The sequence below is a fragment of the Hypanus sabinus genome, chromosome 6, assembly GCF_030144855.1.
Source record: "Hypanus sabinus isolate sHypSab1 chromosome 6, sHypSab1.hap1, whole genome shotgun sequence".
In the NCBI taxonomy this organism is placed as follows: Eukaryota; Metazoa; Chordata; class Chondrichthyes; order Myliobatiformes; family Dasyatidae; genus Hypanus; species Hypanus sabinus.
Genome location: NC_082711.1, coordinates 161,365,202 through 161,392,197, shown reverse-complemented (window position 1 = coordinate 161,392,197; position 26,996 = coordinate 161,365,202). Strand labels below are relative to the sequence as shown.

Here is a 26,996-nt window from a genome sequence, read left to right as displayed (position 1 = left end):
AGCACAGCAGTTAACATAATCGCTATTACAGCACCAGCGACCAAGGTTCAGTTCCGCAGCTGTCTGAAAGGAATTTGTACGCTCTCCCCATTACTATGTGGGTTTCCTCCAGGTACTCCAATTTCCTCCCACAGTCCAAAGACACACAGGCTAGCAGGTTAAAAGGTCACATGGTGCAACTGAGCAGCACAGGCTCATTGGCCAGAAGAACCTGTTACTCTGCTCTATCTAAATAAATAAACTAAATAAGAATTTTAGCAACGTAGCAGCTTGGTGCAACTAAAACACAACTTGCTGATTTCATTCATCACAGAGAACTTACATAGGACAATCTTTGAAATGGATGAGGATAGTCTTGCTGCCTTACCTACTCAGAGTTCCTTTCGTGTTTTTATTTTAAATTTCCATCTCTACATTTTTGATTCCCAGTAAAAACTTAATGCAGCAGGAAGACTTGCTTTCACTGTCAGTACTTGAAGGAACGAGCTTACAATACTGTTGTCCTCTACCAAAACTTCCTATCTCTTACAACAGGATTCAAATATTCTCATGGCCGAAGGCAATACAGGCAGTCCCCGGGTTACGTACGAGTTCCCATTCCGGAGTCCGTCTTTAAGTCAGATTTGTATGTAAGTCGGAACAAGTACATCTGGTATTATTTAGCATCAGTCAAATGTTTGTCTTAGTATATATTATGTATTTTACCTTTCTATACATATAAAACACTTAAGAAATGTATGTATTCCAATAATTAAACCACTGTGCTGCTTAGTAATAATTGTAGTTTTCATCGGGGCAGGGCCTTTCATATGCTCCATTATTCTCACTTTTTCCATTATCCTTTAAAATTGTTCCGATCGTTGACTGACTGTAGCCTAACGATTTTCCAATGACCGATGGCATTTCACTTCTTTTCAAATGCTTTATTATTACCACTTTATTTTCAATCGCGATCGCTTCCCGTCAATGGAACAGGATCACTGCAGGCGGCAGGTCCCGAGCTCCGCCGGCTTCTGAGGTCCGCGGGGTCCTAAGGACCACCGCACTAAATTCCCCAGGTTCGCACTGAGACAGGTTAAATGGGACAAGTGGGGGCTGTGCTGGGTTTGGGTATTTGATCCTCCACAATATTCCACGTGGGAATTTAAACTGGAGGTGGCAGTGTTTTTTTATATGAGGTCGAGTTGCGAGCTCGACATCAACCCAGTGAGCGGTCTCTCACTGGATCGAACTCGGAAACCTCCGTTCTCTAGCCTGGCGCTGACCTCACTGCACCACCAGCCAACCGGAATGGGGTGGGGGGGGGGAGAACAGGGTGAATCTTACTAAGAAAAATTTAAGCCAAATACAAAGTTAAACACTCAACACAGTGTCAATCACAACGACTTAAAATGGCAGCTGGCCATTACGAACCTTCCTCGGTTCGTAAGTACGAGTTGTCCGTAAGTCGGACGTTCGTAACTCGGGGACTACCTGTATAACAATTTGTGAAGACATTCAGTTTATTTCATTCAGGAGCTAGATAGGTTTCTTATGGATAGGGGAATCAAGGGATATGGGGACAAGGCAGGAACCGGGTATTGATAGCAGATGATCAGCCATGATCTCAGAATGGCAGTGCAGGCTTGAAGGGCCGAATGGTCTACTTCTGCACTTATTGTCTATTATCTATAGTTTATTTTGAGATTACAATGTTTGGTACCAACAAATTTCACAACAAATGTTGGTGATAATAAACCTGATTATTATCCAGTGGAAAATGGCTCAACTATTTGCCAAATGATGGGTTGGGCTGTGGGAAGGATGGAGAGAAGTTTTAGGGACATACAGATTATCAGGAGATAAGGATAACCAACAAGTTGCTAGATGGAATGTAATGTGGAAACGTGAAATCAGTCACTTTGGTTATAAAAAATAGAAACATGGGGTATGCTTTAAGTAGTGGGAAAGTGAAAGGCTTTGGTGTTGAGGGATATGTGTGTTCTTCTGCTAGTTACATAATCTGGAAGGCACATAGCATGCAGCGTGAAGAGCAGAATGATTTGAGGTATAAGAGTAGGATCATCTTCCTCACCCCTACAGGGCCCTAAAAAGGCTGTATTTGGAATATTGTGTACAGGTCTGGTGAACCTACAAGCTGAAAAACAAAGGTAGAGGATCAGAGACTATGCAGCCCCTCGACCTTACTGTGTTATTAAATCATGATGTCATAGATAACGTCACAGAGTAATAGAGCACAGAAGTGGGTCCTTCTTCACCCCAACTCACAGATTTCCTCTTACAGTCCAAAGACGTACTGTTTGGTAGGTTAATTGCTGTTTGTTAGGTTAGGATTAAATTGGGGGAACTTCTGTAGGAACATTTGCCATGAACAATCAAGACCATGGGACCATGATTGTGGCACATGACGTTGATGATGACGATGATCCCTGGGAAAAAGACATATGCATTCACCCTCTGCCCAACCTTTCCCTCCAAATCAGGCCCTCAAATCCTGACAGCATCCTCATAAATCTTAACTGCACTCACTCCAGTTTAAGGTGACCTAAACTATACATGATACTCAAAAGTGAGGTCTTACCAACATCTTGCACAACTACAACATAACATCCCAACTCCTCTACGCAATTCTCTTGCTGACACATACCAAACACCCTCTTTACAATCCTGTCTGCCTGTAATGCTGTTTTCAGCAAATTATGGATTTGTTTCACAAATCTTATGGATTTGTACTTTGACTTGTCTTAAATTCAAACTTCCTAATACCCATGGTGTACAAATAAGGAAAAGAGGGTTAATTGAACTATTCTTTCCTGCAAGAAATCTCGCACTGAGATTTTCATTATGTGCTATCCAGAATTTCGAACACATTAACGGTCTCACACTGACACCTCTTGGTTAGATCTGAAAATTACAGCAGATTTCTCATGTTAAAATTTCCTAATTCAGGTGTACATGATATACCTTGCCAATGCGAAACAAGAATTCCTTATGCATAAGTTCCATTTGCTGACATTTTTGATTCCGAGTTAAGCAACATCCCAGCTTAGAAAACTGTCACCTTCTGTTCTCAAATTCCTCCGAGGTTTCATCCCCATTCCCATCATTATTCTCTGACCAAAAAAACTTAATCATTTATCCAAATGTGAATACATGAACATTACCATGGGATCCTGTTTTGAGTAGCCAATGGAATCATATAGATAGATATTAGAAGAGATAATATCTTATAATATGTAGCTTTGACAGATGGGATTGTATTGCACTACTCTCGCCAAAAAGGATTGAATATAGTTCTGTATGTTACACATACAGGGATCAATTCCTCTGCCTGGTTTATGCCAGAAGGGTGGCACTATTCATTTCCAATCTATCAGGTACACAAAATTTTGCTCTAGTCTCTATTATTCATGGGATGTAATATACAGTACTGTTCAAAAGTCTTAGGCACATTTAAGTATAGCTAGGATGCCTAAGACTTTCACACAGTTCTGTAGTAATTTTAGGTATTGCACTATACTGCTGCCGCAAAGTACCATATATTCAGACCATTACACATAATGGACCAAAAGGTCCATGTAACAGGAGGAGTTGTAAAAAGTTGTACATCTAGACTGCACTGGCCCTGAGGGGAAAACATTTTTTTTCTAAGTTTCTCTGAAAGCAACCACCAGTAAAATGACACCAGAACATCTTGGCGGAAGGCAGGTAAATGGAGAGTCAAAGTGCATTGGAGTACTACAAGCTTAACATGGAAATGAATTTCTGTAAGCACATGACAGAGTAATATCATTCCTCTGACTCTGTCTAAAATTCATTCATAAACCCAATGGCATGAATTTGGGAACTTGAGTATAATGTGTTAATGCTGTTACATTTTGCACTTCTAAAATTAGAATGGGGTGAAATCATACTTTGCTGGAGAAAGGGCATCTATTTATTTATCGATTTAAAAGCATGTATTACCCATGTATGCTGAAGAGACAACAATACTGATAACATAACAGTTATTAACCTGAGGAGGTCCACAGTTAGACATACAAGGATGCTATTCTGTCATTGGATGCCGAGAAAGCCTTCGACAGAGTGGAATAGCAATATCTATTTAAAGTTTTAGAAAGATTTGGTATAGGGGGAAAATTCCTAAAGTGGACACAGCTTCTTTATTCTAACCCACAGGCTGAAATTTTAACTAATGGATTAAATTACATTTGTATCCACTCATGTACTCAGAAAAAAGCACTTGGGTATTCCAACCACTTGAATGTGAATGGAACACAACGGGAAGTGCTTTTTTATCAACGCCTTTAAGTGCCCTCGGATTTTCTGAATGGTACACTAGTAGAGGCTTAAGGACAGCATCACCTGTGGCGTTAATAATAGGCATTAGGGTAAACCAGTCCTTCGATGCCTTGTGCCCCTTAGCCTGCTTTTCTTCTATCGAAATAAATGTCTTGCTCAGCAATTTTTTCCCAATATATTGCAATTTCGTCACAGTTAAACACTTACTTATATGAATAACCACCTTCTGTAATTATTTTCTTCAGTTCTTCTGGGAACTTTTTGGCAGCTTCAGTATCAGCCGAAGCAGTCTCTCCAGTAAACGTTGAATTATGAAACTGCCCTCGCCTCAGAAACCGATCAAACAACCCATTGCAACACTTTCATCACCATCGTCCAGTGCTTTCTGTTTCAGCTTATTACTAAGACTGACTCATTTCTCCTTACGTTTAAGATAACAGAACACCACGCTTTGTACACCCATCAATCCACTCAAACAACAGACTTTCCATTTTATCCATTATTGGATGCCAACTAAGACCACTTTGCTACGAGCAGAACCAACAGTAACATCAGCAGCTTTCAAAATACTTGCTCTCTGTATATAAATAGTGCAAATGGTGGACGCAGGCATATTCAATGCACGGACAATGTCCTTACTTCATTCACCATGATCAAAACGCTTAATTATGTCTAGTTTTACGTTAAGTATAACACCCTTACGAGCTCTTTTAGGCTTTTCCGATACAGGTACCTTAGAACTCATCTTGTTAATGGATGCACAAAATAAATCGATGTACAGTAAAGCTTAGATGCTCACAGGCACATGTTTAAACAATGGCGGCTAAATGCAGTTCTGGGAGAGGAGCTTGGCTGCTTTTATCGCGTGCCTACTTTCTTCGTAACTGAAACCACCTTCTGTTAGTGAAAATAGGTAACTAATGTAGGTCTTTCGTAACAGCGAGTTGACATAAAGCGAACATTCGAAAAACGGGGGACACCTGTAATCTGCTTCTGGAAGAAGGTGCTGGATTGGATTAGTCAGATTATTGGAAAAAAGGTGCCCGTTGATCCTAAATTATGTATTCTGAATATTTATCCAAAGGACTTTGTAACCTCCAAAAATGTAGGTCTCTGCTTGATATTTGTTTTTTGAAAGCCAAACGCTGCACAGCCTATTCATGGAAGAAACCAACAACCAGTGGACTCACACAATGGCTGAAAGGAATGTCTTCTTACCTTGCTCTAGAAAAGGTAAGCTACATTACGAAAAACAAACTTGGCAAGTTTCGGGAAATTTGGGACATTTTCTACAAGTTTCTGGAGAACAATATTCAAGATGATGAAAGTAACAAACTGAATTGACTGCTTTTTTTAATGGTGGGATGTTCGCTTTTTTTTGTGTGTTTTTTTCCTTTTGATTTCTTATGTTTTTTTTCCTTTATTTTAACTTTTTTGTAATTTCAAACCTATGGATGATCTAATGTGTTTTCTTTTCATTCTGTAAAAGCAATAAGGAGATGTTTAAAAAAAAAAGACATACGAGGATAAGACACTAGTATTAGGGAATCTGATATTTATTTGTGGCTCAGTTCTGCATTTCATGATGGTATGATGGTAGTAATAAGTTACAGCACCAAACCCTACCTCTATTAATAAGTAGATTCCTTTCAACATTATGTTTTAGAGTAATAAGACTGAGAGACTAGCAACACCGGATATCTCAGTCTTCTCCTAGGTAATGACACTGTGTTATAAGGATATTTCTTCCTCCCATTAGGCAACAATTCTCCTTAAAAGAGTTATGGTGAACTGAGTTTGGAATTACTATAGTCAATGGGGCATTCAGCCCATTGAATAGTGTGCATATCTAGTCTAATTATCAGTGCAATATTAATTGTAATGCTGAAGGCTGAGAACTATATCAAACCACCAAAAGTTATAAATAATAGCTCACCTGCTCAATCATATCATCCACGTGAGAAGAGAGTTCCTCCTTAGTCGACCCATTCTCTACCAGCTTTCTCAGGCGCCAATAGAATTCTCGCAACTTAACAGAAAACAAAGCAACTATAACAGTAAAAGTAAACAAAGGGGAAATAAAGATAAGTCATTTAATGCCCAGGGTCAATCCAGCTCTCAACGGCAACTTTTCTTCTTCCAACTTTCTTTTGTCATCTTTCTGATCTTTTCTGCTTTGAAAGATGGTTGTGGTTTTTGTGAACCTCCTCGTGCTCCAAGTTTTGGTTTGTAATTATTTTTCCCCACCCTCGGGGCACCACTGACAATCCTCATATTTATTACCTATCCGTTATTGCCCTTGAGGCTGAGATGAGATACCTTCCTAAATTCATTGCAGGGTTTAGTTTGTAGGTTTTCTATGTTTCTATGTATAACGAAAATACTTTAAAATTCAAAGTCCAACTTGAGGAACTGAAATGCAGGAACTGAAATGGCAGCACTTTCACAGTCATCTTAACTTATTCTTACCTTGTGATTCAGAACATCATTCATGGCTCTGCTGGCTTCTGAACTGTGAGATTCAGGGTAGCACTTCTTAGGCATAACTCCATATTTTTCTGTAAGGCAGACAACTTACTTTTAATATTATAAAATTCAATTTAAAGAAAAATCATCTTTAAACCTATAGCTCTAGACACCCTAACTGCAACCTTTATTGCATGGAATGTGAATATTTTCCTTGTGACTACAATGGTTTGACACAAGGTACTCTGCTTTCCACCCACATCCTAAGCATATGCCAATAATCAAGTTAATTGACTACAGTAAGTTATCTCTGGTTTTGGGAGCTGGTGATAGAAAGTGAGGCAATGTGGGGTAGGATTGATGGATTTGCACTGGGATCTAGCAAAGAGTAAATGGGCAGAAAATGTTCAAAGACTCATAAAACACAGGGAAGATTTGAAGGAATTTCATCCCTCATCCATTTCAGAACAATGGGTTTTCCTAAAACAGCAAATTATTCTACCTTACTGTATATTAAACATCTCTTTCTAACGGTACAACCCTCAAGGAGTTTTCAGCTCCACTTAGTAAGAATTGAGTCAAATTGACTTAAACCCAGTTCTGGCATAACTTCCAGAATCAGAACAGACAGAATTCAGCTGTGCACTTTCTAGATTTCATCATAACAGGTATCAGGAGTGTCACAAGAGTCCTCTTCTGAATACTACATTGCCAAAATCTCCTCTATTCAGTTACATTTGTCTTTTCAATTCTAAATCCACTAGTGCATAAAAGTAAGAATTTAATTTTAGTTTTTTGAATAAGAAAAAGCATAAGTATTGCTTCCACTGTTCCTCTGCCTGCCACCACCTCCCCTCCCCAACCTCCTCTCAATAGCTTTGTTGTGAAGAGTAAGGAGAAAGTTACTGACATACTTAAAAGTTATATTTTTTCCTTGTGAATGCTGCTTATCTGCTACATCGTTGCCAGGATTTTCATTGTGCTCAACTCAACTCTGACTCGGTTAGAAAGCAATTCCATAAAAGAAATTCAATTCAGGTAGCCATTATTCAGATGCAAACTTTGAAAGAATTGGAGAAAAAAAGTACCACCACTACATTCAGAAGAGAGGCGTATTAGGCAGCTGGTTATGCTTTGCTACATCTCTTATCAATCAAAACTGACTTTAACTGCTGGAAGTTCAAAGTTTCAGCACCAACAATTTGTCTTGCTACAATCCAATAAACTTTGGAAATATGAATTTATACTTTCACACCTAGTTTCCACTCTACAGTCATCACAGTGATATTTATTATGTTATTTAACAAACATCTGCCTTCTTCATTTGTTTTTAAAATCCAAGTATAGTTTTTAACTCCTGTTACATGTGACAAGTTAGTAGAACAGATAATAATGGGCAATAGCTTGCTGTCAATGTCAAAGACTATGACTCCCAACCATTTCATATACAAATTCAAGAGTGGCACAGATCCAAGTCAAAAGGAAATGGATTGAATTTGGTGTACTCATGCCTCAGACCAAGGACTCCCAACCCAGGATCCATGTTTCCTTTGCTTTACAGTTTTGGTCCATGGCACAAAAAAGAAACCCCTGCCTTAAGACATTGAATGCACCACAGAATCTTAAAGCTCCTTTTCAGTCTACATTCCTTTATAAAAATTGGAAAACCATTCATTACTAGCAATCTTTGGCACTTAACCATTATATATCAGAATCTCAGTCTTGCAGGTTAGACATTTTCCATGGCCTTCTCTCCTTTCCTATTAGATTCCCTCTTCTCCAGCCCTGTATCTTTTTCACCATCAACTCCCCAGCTCTTTCCTTCACCCCTCCCTCACCCCCGTTTCACCTATCACTTTGTGTTTCTTTCCCCCCTCCCCACCTTCTAGCTCTGACTCCTCATTTTTCTTTCCTCCATTCCTGCTGAGTTACTCCAGCATTTTGTGTGTGTTGCTTGGATTTCCAGCGTCTGCAGATTTTCTCTCATTTAAGCTTAAACATTCTGCTCTATTTCCCTTTATCTAATCTGTCCTTCACACATTTTAACTATACTTTTACGAAATGATTTGTTTACTTATGCATTAGAAAGCTGGAAGAAGCTGTTTTATCCATCAGACCTATGCCAGCTTTCAGCAGACCAGTCCTATTCCCCTTCTCCATATTTTTGCTATAGTCTTGCAGTAATCCTCTCTCATATTAACTCCCTTTTGACTCTTCTTCGCACTTAAATACACCAAAGAGGTCATTTATAAAATAATACCTCCCTGGTCCTTGCATTCACAAACTTTCCACCCCATCAGTTAAGGAGATTCTTTCTGTTTATTCAGACCCCTGATGCTGTGTTTCCCTTGAAATAACGTTATCACCTTAAAACAGTGGATGGATGAATGGATGGCATCCGTTAGTCTTGCGAGACCATGGATCTGCGCCTGGAAAGTCTTGCGAGTGTCTTCTCCAGGGTGCAGGCCTGGGCGAGGTTGTATGGAGGACCAGCAGTTGCCCAAGCAGCAAGTCTCCCCTCTCCACGCCAATGATGTTCTCCAAGGGAAGGACAAGGACCGATACAGCTTGGCACCAGTGCCAGCGCAGGAGTCACCAGAGCGAGGTTGAAGGCAATATCAGACTGCCTTAGGGACACATACAAAATGCTGGTGGAAGTTCTTTTCTTTCAGTTAGCCCTGATGAAGGGTCTCGGCCCGAAACATCGACTGTCCTTTTTCCTATAGATGCTGCCTGGCCTGCTGTGTTCTACCAGCATTTTGTGTGTGTTGCTTGAATTTCCAGCATCTGCAGATATCCTCGTGTTTGCCTTATGGACTCCAGCTCCGGATTTGTCCTCAGGGTTTACTTCCAAAGCCTTTCCCATGAGTGGGTATGGCCACAAGGCAGTGGAGGTTTGAAATCTGAGTTTTCCCTCTCTTAGATGAACTGCCTTCTCAGGCTGACAAGCTCCATCTACCCAAAGCACTGGTTTTAAGGCGCCAGGACCCGCCTTCGCCCCTTCTCCTGTCAGTAGAAATGGTTCCACTGGGCTAGAAGCTCAGTCACACAAGAAGGCCAGGAGTTGGACTTGGTTGTTAGAGGCTATTTGAGGTGCATGCCAAGAGCAACACTTTTAGATAGTGGGAGCTTGTGCCCACTACCACTCCTCGGCTTGACGACCTTGGAACTTAAAACAGTACAGAACAAGAGTAAGCCCTCCAGTCTATAATGTTTGTGCCAAGCACAATGCCAAATTAAACTAATCTCTTCCACCTGCACACTATCCATATCCCTCCATTTCCTACACATTTATATGCCTATCTAAACACCTCTTTAGCTCCATATCTACTTCCCGTTCAAGCACCAAACACGCTCTGTATGGCGGCATGGTAGCATAGAGTTAGCTTAACACCATTACAGTGGCAGCAATCCAATTTCACTTCTGCCACTGTCCGTAAAGAGTTCGTACATTTTCCCCATGACACCGTGGGTTTCCTCCGGGTGCTCCAGTTTCCTCCAAAGAGGTACTGGTAAGTAGGTCACATGGGTAGTATGGGCTTAAGATTCACGTTTATTTATCACAAGTACATTGAATCATCTGGTGAACTGCATCGTTTGCGCTAACAACCAACAAACCCCAAGGGTGTGCTGGGAGGAGCCCACAAAATGTTGCTCATTCCAGCTTGTTGGGCCAGAAGAGGCCAAGCCCATGTGTATATTTAAGGCAGAAGTTGATAGTTTCCTGATCAGTCAGGGCATCAAAGGATACAGCGAGAAGGCAGGTTGAGTGGAATCAAAGATCAACCATGATGGAATGGCGGAACAGACTCAATGGGCTGAATGGCCTAATTCTACTCCTATGTCTTATGGTCTAAGAGCTTGTTACTGTGCTTTATTGCTAAATAACAAAAAAAAATCTAGCTCTGCACACCCCTTACACCACCACCCGCAGCTGTATTTGACATTTCTACCCTGGGAAAAGGATCCTGGACTTCCACAATATCCATGCTCTTCTCATAAATTTTACAAACTTTTATCAGATCTCCACTCGGCTTCTGATACTTCAGAGAAAACTTGCACATTCACAAAATTCCATTCTGATTCACTCAAAAGTAAGAGTTGTTCATTATTCTCTGACCCCAACACCACATGGCATATTAAAATGTCACAACTGTATACATAAATATAAATATAAAAAGGTCCTACCAATGAGGTTGACAAGCATATTCCACTGGCCTCCATCGTTTGAAGGATTTGCTAGCAGGAACTGTGACAGTCTACCATCAAAGGGCTCCTTTTCCTTGCCATTTCTCTGAGCAATCTCAATGAATGCATTCAAGTGATAGTAACAGCGCTCAAGCTGAGGGAAAAAGAAATATGTATTTGTATTCAAACACATCAGTATCACAAGATATGGGCATCACTTTGGGCACAGTGCCTTAAATCATCACTATACGTTTCTTTATTTTTGCACTGTTAATCCATTTATTGGAGGAGGGCTTCACAATCACCACTATTAATTTTGGTGGCTGGACGACCAAGTATATGAACATTCATTCATAATTTTTCCAGGAACACTGGATGTTTGTATCTATGCAAATCATGCTCCAAAAAGTATGAAAAAAGACATTTATATATATGTATGTACACACACACACACACACACACACACAATAAAAAGCTAAATTCAATGAATCCCAGAATCAAAATGCTCTATGTTGTTATAATGGGTTTAGAGAATTTCAAATAATGTATAGGAATTTATATAATGCATACATCATAAAATCAATATTTATCATATGTTGCAGGGCAGCTCAGTGGCACATCTACTATAGCCACTGCCTCACAGCGACGGAGACGCAGGTTCAATCCCGACCTTGGGTCCTGTCCATGTGGTGTTTGTATTTTCTCCCTGTGACTGCATGAGTTTCCTCTGGGTGCTGTTTTCCTCCCACGTCCCAAAAGAGGTGCAAGTTGGTAGGTTTATTTTGTCATTTTAAGTTGGTGTGTAGGTGAGTGGTGACATCTGGGAAGAGTTTACAAGAATATGGGGAAAACTAAATGATGGGATTATTGCAAGATTTTGGGTGGTCAAAGGTCAATGTGGTCTGGGCATAGTAACAATGTCAAGGGGGCTGGTTCCATGTTTCATATATCTGTGACACTACCGAGTTTTAGTTTAACGTCACCGTCATTTACACTATAACTTTCAATCTTACCTTTCTTATCTACGATTTAACACTAAACAAATACTTGAAAACTTAATTATTGACTTTCTTATGATCCTTAGCTCCAAAGGATACTTATATTACTACAGTTTATTTTTTCCAAATTCTCATAAACTGAATTACAACCCGCAATGTATTCCAGCAATGGAAAGGTGGCTTTCAGATAGAAGTAAATGCAATTTCTGCAGATTCTGGAAACCCAAGCAACACACACAAAATGCTGGAGGAACTCAACAGGTCAGGCAGCATTGACATTTCAGGCCAAGAGGACTTTGTGTCAGCCTGAAACGTCAACCAGTTATTCCCTCCCACAGACACTACCTGACCTATTGGGTTTGTCATGGATATTCACTGTCCAAGGCCAGGGGACCTTTTTCTCAAGCTCAACATCCAACAAAACAGATTATATTTCTTGACATCAAAGAGTTGTTTTTGAGTAAGTTAAACTTCCACCCAATATTCTTCGTTCAGCTTCTTGTCATAATCGGGAGTCAGTCTTCATTTCTTAATGTAACTTGCAAACAGTAATCAATCTGAAACTAAATGGGCAGCTTTGCAAATTAACAGCACTGACTATGGAACACAGGATGATGGCCCATAGCAGGGGGCTGATTGTTCAAGAGGTGCAGTGTAAGATAATGCGGTTATGTTAATTGGGTTTGTATCAAACCAGAAAACACTAAGTTATTTAGTTCAAGGAAGCATGCAGACCAGATTGGTATTATGACTTAACACATCAAATAGATCTATTAATAAGCTGAAAGGTTTGTGTACTCTGAATCAGCCTCAAAGCAATAATTGTGGCTTTCTGGGACCTCTGTCCCCAGAAGCTTTTAGAATACTTGTGAGAAAAGGTATCTGGGAAAAAATCATGTGTGTGTGAAATCGCCCAACAGGAAGAAAACTATAAATATAAGAGAGCAGCCATGCTTATTAGGAATGGTCCAAGAACATCAAGAAGAATGACACAAAGATGGGGTGAACTAGAATGCAGACCTCTGCCTTCGATTTCTGTGACTAACAATTTGTTCATCTGCAACTCGTTGGTATGCCTTTTTAGCTCATTTAGAAATCCTTCGTGTTTTAGAAATCGTTTGCAATTGCAATTTTATAAGATAGAAATGTTATGTGAGTTTTAAATGTGTTTTAAGAATTTTATCTAAATTTAAACATGTATCAATAAAAATAAATGAACTACTTTTAATAAAAACACAAAAGCTGGCAGAACTCAGCAGGCCAGACAGCATCTATGGGAGGAGGTAGTGACGACGTTTCGGGCCAAAATCCTTCATCAGGAGTGAAGTAACATGGGATAGTCGAGGGGGGATAAGAAGTGGGGGGAGGGATGAAGTAGAGAGCTGGGAAGTGATAGGCTGAAGGGAAATGGGCTGGGGGAAGGTGGAGAATTATGGGAAATAGAAGAGAAAGAAAGGTAGGACTAGGGGGAGATTATAGTGAGGGGGGAAAAGAGAGAGAAAGAGAACCAGACTGAAATAATAGATTGGGATGGGGGCAAGAGGGGGCAGGGGTATCAACAGAGGTCTGTGAGTTGGATGTTCATGCCGGCAGGTAGGAGGCTACCTAGGCGGGAGATAAGGTATTGCTCCATCGACCTGCGTGTGGCCTCATCTTGACGGTAGAGGAGGCCATGGACAGACATGTCAGAGTGGGAGTGCTCTGTGGAATTGAAGTGTGTGGCCACGGGGAGATCCCACCACTGCTGGAGGACTGAGTGCTGGTGTTCGGTGAAACAGTCTCCCAGTCTGCGGCGGGTCTTCCCAATGTATAAACGGCCACACTGGGAGCACCGGATACAGTATATCACCCCAGCTGACTCGCAGGTGAAGTGGTGCCTCACCTGAAAAGACTGTCTGGGGCCTGGGATGGTGGTGAGGGAAGAAGTGCGGGGGCAGGTGTATCACTTCTTCCGTTTGCAGGGATGAGTACCTGGAGGGCGGTCGGTGGGGAGGGATGGACAAGGGAGTCACGTAGGGAGCGATCCCTGCGGAAAGCCGAGAGTGGGGGAAGGGAAAGATATGGCTAGTGGTGGGATCACGTAGGAGGTGGCAGAAGTTACGGAGGATTATACGTTGGATCTGTAGGCTGGTGGGGTGATAGGTGAGGACCAGGGGGACTCTATCCCTGGTGGGCTGACGAGGGGATGGGGTGAGGGCAGAGGTGCGTGAAATACGGGAGATACGATGGAGGGCAGAGTTGATAGTGGACAAAGGGAAGCCCGTTTCTTTAAAAAAGGAAGACATCTCCTTTGTCCTAGAATGAAAGGCCTCATCCTGAGAGCAGATGCGGCGGAGGCGGAGGAATTGAGAGAAAGGAATAGCATTTTTGCAGGAGACAGAGTGGGAGGAGGAATAGTCTAGGTAGCTGTGGGAGTTAGTAGGTTTGTAGTAGATGTCGGAGGGTCAGCGGGAGACGCTCATGGAGTGAGTACTGTTTTAGATTCGCTCCAGAACCTTTACTTTTTTTAACCTTTGATCACCCTTATCCAACTTATTTTTAACTACACCAAAAGATACTTGCTAATTTTTTGGACTTATCGTTAAGAGTTTATTGTGAAATTTTTGAAGATATGCAAACAGAAATGGCTCTTAGATCTAAAGGACGAGAACCTGGGCGCAACCCGAACGGTAATGAAAAGAAGCATGCTCATCCGCAACGCACGGAATTAACTTATGAACTGTTTATGGAGGTTTTGGATAAAAAATTTGATGAACTACAACAAATTTTTAAACAAGATATAAAGGATTTTCAAGATTATATGGTTAAGACGGATTCAGTGATTAACCAGCAGCAAGTTCTTACCGCATCTCTGCGAGAAGACGCTCGGAAACGAGATTTGACAATTGAAAAATTGCAACAGGATTTAATTTCGACCACTAAATTGGTGGAAACTCTTAAAGCCAAGAGAGTCGACTTTGAGAATCGGTCCAGAAGACAGAACCTACGTATACTTGGTCTCCCAGATGGCATAGAAAAAGACGACCCTTCAAAATTTTTGCTCAACTTTTAAAAGATGCGTTTCCGTCGGTTTTTCCAAATAACCCTCCGTTACTTGATCGCGCACATAGAATTTGGCGTCGATCATCGAGTGCTCCAGCTAAACCTTCGGTTGTAATTGTCCGGTTTCATTATGTACACAACAAAGAACAACTTTATCGTGTGGCTTGACGGGTAGGAATGGTTAAATTTCAAGATTACTATTTCTGTTTGGTTGAAGATTTTAGTCCTGAAGTTATGAGGAAAAGGCTTCTTTTTAAACCTCTGATGTCTGAATGTTATGAGAAAAATCTAAAACCTGTGCTCTTATACCCTGCAAAGCTTAGAATTTCTCCGCCGAATGCTCCATGTCAGGTTTTCCTTTCTACATCTGAAGCGAAAAGTTATCTGGAGGAGAACTTCCCTACTGCTACAGACATTAATCTCTAATAAATGAGTGATTCTGATTGTGTAAGATGGTTTTCAATTCCTCAAATCAGATTTAGTCTCTGGTTATTGGTGTAGGTTTATCCTATACTTTATATTTAAATTAAAGTGTGTTTTCGTCATATTAATCGCTCTGTTTTATACACTTTAACCATTATACTATATTCTTGACTATTATTTTTGTTCCTTCGAAGGTGAATTCTTTTTTATTAAGATGGTGGTTTTTTGAAAAATATTTTTTTTGGTTTTGTTTAAGATGGCGGTATTTTTTTTTCTCTCTTGTCTTCTTCCTACAATGCATCGCTTATCATAGTTTAAATATTTTTTGTTTTGTCTGGGTTATAACTCGATTTATAAGCTTTTAGTGATTATATTCTTTTTTTTACAACTAAGTATATTAGGAAGTGTGGTTTTAGTACAGTGATTATAATTTTTAAAGTTGGGGGTTTTTTTTATATATATCCTTTATATACGGAGTGGTCTTCCGCTGATATGGGGGTAGAATTAGTCTTATTTTTTTCCTTTATCTAGCCATAATTTGGCTTTTTCTTGTCTTTTTCTTGTGGGGGTGGGGGATGGTCTGTTTTCTAATTTTATTTTTCTTTTACTAGTTTGTTTTAGTTTTTTCATTTGGGCTGTTTTTGAACTTCAAATATGTCTGCGATGTCGTCACTTCCGGGTCCGCTCTTTATTTTTGTTCCTCTTCCGGGTGCATGAGTTTATAATTTGGTTAACCCTTTTTATACCAAAGGGTTGATTTTAGAATTATGGCTCAGACCATTAATTTTGTGTCTTGGAATACTAATGGTTTAAACCATCCGATTAAACGAAAGAAGATTTTCAAAGTATTCCAAAGACTTAATGCTCATATCAGTTTTGTTCAAGAAACTCATGTGAGGAAGGAGGACAAATATCGCTTTTTTAGGTCTTGGCGGGGTCAACAGTACCATTCAAATTCGAATGCCAAAGTAAAGGGAGGTTCAATTTTTATTGACTCCTCTATTGCATTTGTTCAACACGATATCTTTTCGGATCCGAATGGTAGATTTTTGTTAATTACGGGTTTACTTTGTAATAAAAAGGTTGCTATGGTTAATGTTTATGCTCCAAATGTGGATTGTCCTGATTTTTTTAAGTCCTTATTTACTTCTTTACCTAATCTAAATGAATATAAGTTAATAATGGGTGGTGACTTTAATTGTTGTTTAAATCCTTTGATGGATAAATCTTTATCTATTCAGACTTTACCCAATAAGTCAGCCACTTGTATTAACTCCTTTTTGTCTGATAATGGAGTTTTTGATATTTGGAGATTTCGGCATCCTAACGATAAAGAGTTTTCTTTTTTCTCACATGTTTATCATTCTTATTCGAGAATTGATTATTTTTTTATTGACTCTTGTTTTATTCCATCGGTAATCGGTTGTAATTATGATATTATAGCTATCTCTGACCATGCTCCATTAAAACTTTCTATTAAATTTACGGATACAGCTTCTAATGTTAGACAATGGCGATTTGACTCTACCTTACTGCAAGATCCGGACTTTATTAAATTTATGAAGGAACAGATCGATTTCTTCTTTTCAACTAATTCCACGGATGATATTTGTTGCGGAACACTTTGGGACATTTTTAAAGCGTATATACGTGGACAGATTATCTCTTACTCTGTTGGTCTGAGAAAACGCATTAAGAAGGAAACTCTTTTATTGGTCGATAAAATTAAAGAGATTGACAAGAAATATTCGATCACTCCTAGTAAGGAGCTTTACAAACAAAGGGTTGAACTTCAAACGGAACATAGTTTATTACTTACATCTCCGATTGAAAATCAATTAATGAAAACCAGATCTGATTTTTATATACATAGTAATAAATCAGGTAAGCTGTTAGCTAGTCAGTTGAAGAGTGCTTTGGTTAAACGTCAAATCACTAAGATTCGTCAGCAGAATGGGGATTTGACAGTTAACCATGATGAGATAAATAAGTAATTTCAAGACTTTTATACCTCCCTGTATCAATCTGAATTCCCTCAGGATCATAATACCATGTGCGATTTTCTTGGGAAATTGAATTTTCCAAAATTATCATCCAATGATCTTTCAATACTAGATACTCCTATTACGGACGCAGAAATCAAAGGGGTTATTCCCTCAATGAATTCTGGGAAAGTACCAGGTCCAGATGGGTATACAGTAGAATTTTTTAAATGTTTTTCCGCTACTCTTTCTCCTTGGTTATGCAGGGTTTTTGAAGAAGCGATTAGATTGGGGAATTTGCCACAATCTTTTTATAAACAATAGACAATAGGTGCAGAAGTAGACCATTCGGCCCCTCGAGTCTGCACCGCCATTCTGAGATCATGGCTGATCATTCACTATCAATACCCAGTCCCTGCCTTGTCCCCATATCCCTTGATTCCCCTATCCATCAGATATCTATCTAGCTCCTTCTTGAAAGCATCCAGAGAATTGGCCTCCACCGTCTTCCGAGGCAGTGCATTCCAACCTCCACAACTCTCTGGGAGAAGAAGCTCTTCCTCAACTCTGTTTTAAATAACTGACCTCTTATTCTCAATCCATGCCCTCTGGCACTGGACTCTCCCAGCATCTGGAACATATTTCCTGCCTCAATCCTATCAAATCCTTTAATTATCTTAAACGCTTCAATCAGATCCCCTCTCAATCTTCTCAATTCCAGCGTGTACAAGCCCAATCTCTCCAATCTCTCTGCGTAAGACAGCCCTGCCATCCCAGGAATCAACCTAGTGAATCTACGCTGCACTTCCTCAATTGCCAGAATGTCCTTCCTTAAACCTGGAGACCAAAACGGTACACAAAATTCTAGGTGTGGTCTCACCAGGGCCCTGTACAAATGCAAAAGGACATCCTTTTAGAGCTTCTATTTCTTTAATACTGAAGAAAGATAAAGACCCTACTGACTGTGCATCCTATAGACCAATATCTTTATTGAATGTAGACTCCAAGATTTTTTCCAAGTTACTGGCATCCGGGTTGGAGAAGGTTTTATCCCAAATTATTTTGGAAGATCAAACCGGTTTTATTAAAAATTGCTATTTTTTTTCAATGTTAGGAGATTACTGAATATTGTTTACACTCCTTCACATAGCTCTTCAGAAGGTGTTATTTTATTAGATGCGGAAAAAGCATTTGATAGAGTTGAATGGCCTTACTTATTTAATGTGTTGGAGAAGTTTAATTTTAGTCCGGCATTCATTTCCTGGATTAAACTGATTTATCACACTCCAGTAGCCTCAGTGTTTACTAATAATCAAAGATCTCCCTTTTTTCGTTTATTTCGGGGCACTAGACAAGGCTGTCCTCTTAGCCCATTATTATTTAACATTGCTTTAGAACCCTTGGCAATTGCCATCAGAGAATCACAAGATATTTCGAGTATTAATTGTGGGACAGATATTCATAAGTTATCTTTGTATGCAGATGATTTATTATTATTCATTTCTAACCCTGAGAAATCTATTCCAGCAGTTCTATCATTGTTGGCTCAATTTAGTGAGTTTTCTGGGTATAAGTTAAATCTTAATAAGAGTGAATTGTTTCCTTTGAATAGACAGGTCCCAATTTATGGAAATTTACCTTTTAAATTAGTTAATGACTCTTTTATTTACTTAGGGAGGGATTAAAATTACAAAAAATCATAAAGAATTATTTAGGTTTAATTTTTTACCCTTAATTGATCAGATTAAAGGTTTGTTTACTAAGTGGTCACCATTATCTTTATCTCTCATAGGTAGGATTAATGCTATTAAGATGGTTATTTTACCTAAGTTTTCATATATTTTTCAAGTGGTACCAATTTTTATTCTGAAATCTTTTTTTACTAATATTGATTCAAAAATTTCCTCATATATATGGCAGAATAAAAATCTCAGGTTAGGTAAAATACATTTACAGAAGACAAAGAAGGAAGGTGGGTTAGCATTACCTAATTTCAGCTTTTATTATTGGGCAGTTAATATTAGATACTTGTTATGTTGGTTGAAAGATTGGGATCGATCTTCTGGCCCTCATTGGGTGAGTTTGGAAATTAAATCGGTACCAGGTTATGCTCTTGGTTCTATTTTAGGGACTTCTTTCCCTTTTGCTCTTTCTAAATTGTCGAAACGAATTGACAACCCGATAGTTAAACATACTTTACATATATGGTTTCAATTTCGGAAATTTTTCAGGTTGACTCAATTCGTTTTAAATATTCCTACTGTATCTAATTGTTTTTTCCACTCTTCAATTATAGATCAAGCTTATTCGGCTTGGAAAACTAAGGGATTACTAAGATTTTCTGATTTATTTTTGGACAATTGTTTTATATCTTTTGAGCAATTATTTAATAAATATAACTTGCCTAGATTTCATTTTTTTAGATATTTACAGATTAGTCATTTTTCAAGTACTGTACTTCCTACATTTCCAAATTTTGTGTCTTCAGATATTTTGGAGAGTTTGTTTGAATTAAACCCTTTTCAAAAAGGGCTTATATCAAAACTTTATTTTATAATTATGAAGATACGTTCAGAGCCCCTTTATAAGACAAAAAATGATTGGGAAAGAGAGCTTAATCTTATTCCTATTGAGAATTGGGATAGAATTCTTCAATTAGTTAATACATCTTCTATATGTGCCAAACATTCATTAATACAATTTGTACATAAGGCCCATATGTCCAAGGATAAATTAGCTCATTTTTATTCTTATATAAATCCTATTTGTGATAGATGTCAATTTGAAACTGCGTCTTTAACTCATATGTTTTGGTCATGTCCGCTTTTGAAAAAATATTGGAAAGATATTTTTGACATTATCACTGCGGTATTAAACATCGATTTACAACCCCATCCTATTACCGCAATTTTTGGTTTACCAATGATGGACTTACTTCATTTATCTTCTTCCGCCTGTCAAATGATTGCATTTCTCACTCCGATGGCTAGAAGATCTATTTTGCTGAATTGGAAGGAAATTAATCCTCCCACTGTATTTCATTGGTTTTCTCAAACTATGTTATGTTTAAATTTAGAAAAAATTAGAAGTGGTGTATTTGATACTTCTGTTAAATTTGAAAAGATATGGAGACCATTTATTCAATATTTTCATGATGTAATATGACCCTGTTCCAGGCTTATTTGATTTTCCAGCTTTAATCTTATTTATGTTGAAAGGATCGGAGTTGTTGACAGTGATGATTATGTATTCTTGTGAGATATTATAGACAGCCCCTTTTTTTCCCTTTTCTAGTTTTTCTTCCTTTTCTTTTTTTCTTTGCTTTTTTTTCTCCTTTATTAGCTATTAGATTAGTAGTTTAGTTATTTTTGCTCAATATTTTTTTTCTTTTTTCTGTGTTTTTTTTATATTATGTATTATGAAATACCTAGATTTACCTTGTTCATACATATACTGTATGGTTCATGTTTTGGGAAAACTCATTTATATTGTAATCATTGCTTATGTATTCTTTCACGTGCAATGGGAATTTGTATGTTTGTAATCCCTTTATTAATATATCAATTGTATTTTGTTCATATTATGAATGATAATAAAAAGTGAAAAAGAAAGAAAGTAGACGTCGGTGGATAGGCTGTCTCCAGAGATAGAAACAGAAAGATCTAGAAAGGGGAGGGAGGTGGCGGAAATAGACCAGGTGAATTTGAGGGCGGGGTGAAAGTTGGAGGCGAAGTTAATGAAGTTGACGAGCTCAGCATGTGTGCAGGAAGCAGCGCCGATGCAGTCCTCATATTACGCAAGAAAACAGGAGGACATATACCCTCTCCACCATTCCACGTTACTTCACTTCTGATGAAGGGTTTCAGCCCGAAACATCGTCACTACCTCCTCCTATAGATGCTGTCTGGCCTGCTGAGTTCTGCCAGCATTTTGTGTTTTTATTTATTTCCAGCATCTGCCGATTCACTCGTGTTGCCTTTGAACTACTTTTAAACTATTTTGTTAGCTGGAAGTGCTTCATTTTTGGTAGGGAGGGGAATCCACTGCTCAGGTAGTGGGTATTGGCAGCAAAAGTCACAGTGGAACATAAACAGAGAAGTGATGTAGCTTTTGAAGAGTAGGTGGATAGAATATATCCTCCCTTTAGTGAAGATGCCAGTAGTGATCTATAATTGGATGGGGCTTTAGATTTTCATTTGAGTTTAAAACTTTGCGGTCAGCAAACCCAACACCATCACAGTTCTTCTAGCATTTTGCACATACAACATCAGGATCAGGCAGTTCTGTTAGTATGGGATAGTTACCTTCATAAATCTCTTCATGTTACAGAAAATTTTGTTACAGAAGAGGTAGCAGTTGCCATCAAAGCACAGATTTAAGCATGTCCTCTCCAATCACACTCTAACAATGCTATCTGCATAATACAAATATTGTTTCCTGATCCATCAGCTTCATGTTTCCACAACATTTGATGTGCATTATGAAGACATAATATAGCACATCTACTGATATTTGGCTAAATTATATGGCCAAAGTTTCTTAAAATTATTCACTTTACAAGGGCAAAAAATGTTTTCATTGTACCTTATCCCAATAGAATATATAAGCTTGACTGAGCTCAAGTTCTTCGATGTTAAATTTCTTCATCAATGGAAGACGCATCACGTTGAAGCAAGAAAAGATCCAGCACCGTCCTGAAAATATTTGACAAATATTTGATTAATAATCAGTGCTTTGTGGAAAGGATTGTCAATGGTGACAAGAAAATTATATATCTATCCACTATGAGAAAATAACAAAGGTGTGGTGTGGTTGGGGGTAGAATAGAGAGGGAAATTAGAAAGGCAAAATGTACAATATATGTCAAATTATTATTTAATCCACATACTAACTAATCAGGTTTATATTAGCAACACACACAAAATGCTGGAGGAACTCAGCAGGCCAGGCAGCACATGTGGAGAAAAGTACAGCTGACGTTTCGGGCCAAGACCCTTTGGCAGGTCCTGTGGAAGGGTTTCAGCCCGAAATGTCAACTGTACTTTTTTCCATAGATGTTGCCTGGCCTGCTGAGTTTCTCCAGCATTTTGAGTGTGTTGCTCGGATTTCCAGCAACTGCAGTTTTTTCTTGTTTGTGACAGGTTTTTTTCTTCAGCTGAATCAACTACTTTAATCCCAATGGTTTTGCTCAACTCCCACTTCCTTGCATATTGAACTGAGGTGTCCTGTAAAGCACTTAATCTGCATTTGGTTTCTTGTCCCTCTTTTCTGAGGCTGTACCATCTGTCCTAGACCAGATGTATTACCATTATCTGTCTTTGGCCTCTTATACTATTTCCAGTAACCTTAAGGGACACTATTTCATTGACCATGAGGAATGTTATGGCCCTCTGAACTCATCAATAAATTCAGTATTATGTCAGTTAAAAAAGCCTTTCCAGTTCTGCTGAGAAGTCATTGACCTCTAACATTAAATCGAGGTTTCCTTCCTCCATAAATGTCACCTTTCCTGTTGTGTATTTCCAGAAATGACTTTTAGTTCCGATTTCCAGTAACTACAATTTTTTTTATTTCTCATGATCTCAGCTTGTTTCTTTCCTTTCTCCACAGTTATCTTTTGCGATTGAGAAAAAGCTTTAAAATATTCTCCAGATAATACCATGACTGTTTGTATAACAGTCTCTCTGGTCTCCACCCTTCCCCTCTCTACAAGTGAAAGCATGTATAATTTCAAAGTTCTTCCAGTTCCAATGAAATGACATCAACCAGAAATGCTTATCTTTCTGTGTCCACAGCTGCTATCTAACCAGAGACCGACTTACAGCATTTTAATTCAATACAGGGGAGAATTCTAAAAAAATACAGAAACTAGTAAAATTCACAAACACATCCCTCCCCACGACTGGCAGTACCTACAGCAGGAATTGTCTCAAGAAGACAACATGCATCAAAAACACTCATCCTCCTGGCCATGTCATCTTTTCACAGTTACCTTCACACAAGAGGTACAGAAGCCTGAAGTCCCAGACCACCACATTCAAGAACAACTAGCTACTTCCCTTCAACCACTCAGTTCTTGAATCAACCAGCAAAACTTTAATCACCACAGTTTAGCAACTTTCTGACCATTTTGGACAGGGTTTGTTTTGTTCTAATTGTGTTATTTCTTGTAAAAATTGTGTATAATTTAGGTTAAACATATTTTTTTTCTTGTGAATGCTGCTTATATGATGCAATGCCCCTGTGATGCTGTTGCTTATAAGTTTTTCATTGTACCTGTGCATACATGTACTAATATGACAAGAAACTCGGCTTTGATTTTACCTAGTAAATTTCTAATGCCATGAAACAAACAGCTATAATAACAACATGGAAATTATTTCCCACATAGTAATCACAATGAACCAATGAAAATAAGGAGTCCATAAAATACATCTGAGAAAGAGCTCCATTGTATAAATGGTGCATTATGGGTTACCAAGTACGATACAGAAAATAAATACAAATCGCTAATGCAAAGAAGCACTTGGTTTAAAATATTGCACATTATTTCTAGCAGTGTCAAGTGCACAATTATTGACTGCCTCAAAACAATTCTTTGTACTATCTTTTACCTGTATTTTTTTGGTTGGTAACCGGTTTTCCTTCTGCAGGGATGACATGTTTGAATACACTTGAGGTTTCTTGAATAACCTGCCGATGGAGATAAGCCTGTAGAAGGTCACCACTGGTTGCCACATTCTGGGCAAAGCCGTATTGTGGCACAGCTTTGAAGTTTTTGGTGAAAGTTGCCACCTTCTCTTGGGATAGTCCTGAAACAAGAATCAAAAATAAAATCTAAGTTTATACTTGGCAGACAATTTACTTCATCATCTTTCCAAACCCATTTAACAGACATCAGTTTTATCTGGATACATTCAGTCACTGAACTCTCTTCCTCTTCTTTGGCAGTACTGCAGATCGAGGATCACTTTCCACACACTGTCTGTTGCAAGGTAGCTGATGAAGCCAATGTTGTAGAGCAACAAATCAGTCTGAACGAAGGAAGAGAGAAAAACTGAGCCAAAAATCACAGATGGATGACTGACAGAATTGGACCATTCTGCTACAGAGAATTCAGGAATTCGACATTGAGCCCAAAAGGCTGCATTGTGCTCAGAGAGAAGAGAGGTGCTTTGTCTCAAGCTTCATTTGGGATCAACAGAGCAGAAGAGTAGTGCAAATGCAAGGTGAATAGATGCAGGCTTTTTCCTGGGTTGGGTGAGTCTCGAGCTAGAGGTCACACGTTTAGGGTGAAAGATGAAATATTTAAGGAGAATCTGAGGAACTCAACTATTCAAGCTGTATCTCTGGGAGGAAAGGAACGTTGACGTTTTAGGTTGAAAACCTGTTTGTATCAGGTCTATTGAGTAGATTGTTTATTGGTCCAGTTCCAGTGTATGCCAAATCCATGATGTGTCAACTCTGAAGACGATTCCCCCCACCCAGAGATGCTGCTTGACCTGCTGAATTCCACCAGCGTCAAAAATCTGCACTAGACTGAGAGTGGAGAGATAGCCAGTAAAAGAGGGGATGGGGGTGGCGAGACAGGAGTCCAAGGTGATTAGTTGACCAAAGTGGGGTGCAAGGTTGTGTCAAATGGTGGGGGGGGGGGGGGGGCAGATGAACCCAAGGGTACAGTTTGGAGACGGTGGCAGGTGAATGATAGATGGCGGCGGACAACGATAAAAAAAGGAGAGACAAATGGAGCAAGGTGGAAGGAGGGGTGTGTGAATATTGGAACCAGCTGCTGGAGGATGATAAGCAGGAACACAAAGGGCAACCAGTGCTGGACTCTGATAAGTGGAAAGAGAGAATAATCTCAACTTCCAGCTACTAAGAAGACACGATAACTCCTACACTTTATTAAGAGTTTGATGAGATTTTGTATGTCACCAAAGTCACTTGCAAATTTCAACAGATGTACCGTAGAGAGCATAACTGTCTGCATCTCCATCTGGTATTGGGGGAGGGGACACTGCACAGGATTGATACAAGCTACAGAGAGTGGTAAACTTAGTCAGCCCCTTCACAGGCACTAGCCTCTGTAGTATCCAGGACATCCTCAGAGAGCAAAGCCTCAGAAAGTCAGTATCTATCATTAAGGACCCCTATCACCCAGGACATGTCTTCTTCTCATCAGGAAGGAGTTTCAGGAGCCTGAACGGTCACACTCAATGAATCAAGAACAGCTTCTTCCCCTCTGATTTCTTAATGAACATTGAACCCATGAATACCAGCTCACTACTTGTTTTATTTTTATTTACTTAACTATTTAATATCCATGTATACTTACTGTAATTCAATTTTTTCTCTACTATACTGCTGCCACAAAGACAACAAATTTCATGACATATGCCAGTGATATTAAACCTGATTCTGACAAGTAACTGAGGTGAGAATGGGAACTATTAGGGGAAGAGGTGAGTAACAGTAGGAGCCCCAGACTGGGGGTGGTGTATTCTGTGTGGTAAACTGTGCCTGTATGTGTTGATGGAACCAGGAGGGGGAGAGGGACAAAGATGGGTAAATGGGGGGGGGGGGGGCTGGGACAAAAATGGGAATATCAGTGGAGGAATGGAAGGAGAGGGGGTAGGGGAGGAATGGAGGGGATGTGGAAGTAACTGCAGACCCTGTCACAGATGGAGTAGATAGCATTAATGCTGTCAGCCAGGGAAGCGCTGTGCTCCTTCAGCCACTTATGCAGGGCTTCTGTGCGATACAACATGGTGTTAAGGCTCTCACAAATCTGGCAACTGCCTCTCCAGGGGTCACAGGCCAGGGATTCCCAGGAGTCAGTAGGATTGCCGCAATCCTCCTGGGAGGCTTTCAGCACAACCTTGAATCTTTCCCTCTTTCTAACTGGAAGTCACTTCCCTTGACACAGTTTAAAACAGAGTGGGCACTTCAGAAAAAAAAAGAAACAGAAAATGCCAGAAACACTCTGTCTGAAGAGAAAAATTTAATGTTTGAGGTCAGAAACCCTTTGTCAGAATTGGGAAAAACAGAAAGCAAGTTAGTTTTTTAAAAAAGAGAAGGCAGGGAAGAACAAGAGGAACATCTCTGATAGGGCAACACCAAATAGATTATTCAGATTGGAAACAAACTATGATCTTGGGTGCATTGCACAGTTTCTTACCAGTCACAAGTTTGGTTTCACTCTTTTGTTCTCTCCAAACACCATCCACTTACTCTGCTGTTAAAAGGCTCTGTTTTCTCTCTTTCCCAGTTCTGCAGACTTTTTGATTTTTATTGTCCATTCCTGGTGTCAAGCTTATAACTGGTGAAAACCTACTCAATGTAACTGGGTTTTTGATGCAGGGGATGCTTGCCCTGGAGAGAGCATCAACCTCTTCTCTCTTGTCCATACTACACCAACTGCCGCCACTGGGCTATAAACGTGCAGGAGCAGTGTGTGGTTAAGTGCCTTGCTCAAGGATATGCACACTGCATTGGCTGGGGCTTGAACTAACAACCTTCAGATCGCCAGCCCAAAGCCTTAATCACTTGGCCACCGCCTAGTTCACATCATTCAGAAAACTTGACAATTTTTCAG

The 26,996-nt window shown here is 39.4% G+C and overlaps 1 protein-coding gene and 1 long non-coding RNA gene across 2 annotated transcripts in view; one reads left to right on the top strand and one right to left on the bottom strand.

The window, feature by feature from the left end:
- Positions 1-26,996, bottom strand: part of blmh (bleomycin hydrolase) — a 77,318-nt gene that overhangs the window by 48,465 nt on the left and 1,857 nt on the right. Inside the window, exons 2-6 of the mRNA XM_059973317.1 lie at positions 24,016-24,213; positions 21,986-22,095; positions 10,957-11,110; positions 6,772-6,860; positions 6,239-6,331 (exon numbers count right to left, since the gene is read on the bottom strand). Of these exons, the coding sequence (XP_059829300.1) occupies positions 6,239-6,331; positions 6,772-6,860; positions 10,957-11,110; positions 21,986-22,095; positions 24,016-24,213 (644 nt within the window). The remainder of the gene's footprint in view (positions 1-6,238; positions 6,332-6,771; positions 6,861-10,956; positions 11,111-21,985; positions 22,096-24,015; positions 24,214-26,996) is intronic.
- Positions 553-24,454, top strand: LOC132396017 (uncharacterized). Its single transcript, XR_009512807.1, has 3 exons — positions 553-629; positions 11,559-11,727; positions 24,353-24,454. It is a non-coding gene; the product is annotated as an uncharacterized LOC132396017 (long non-coding RNA).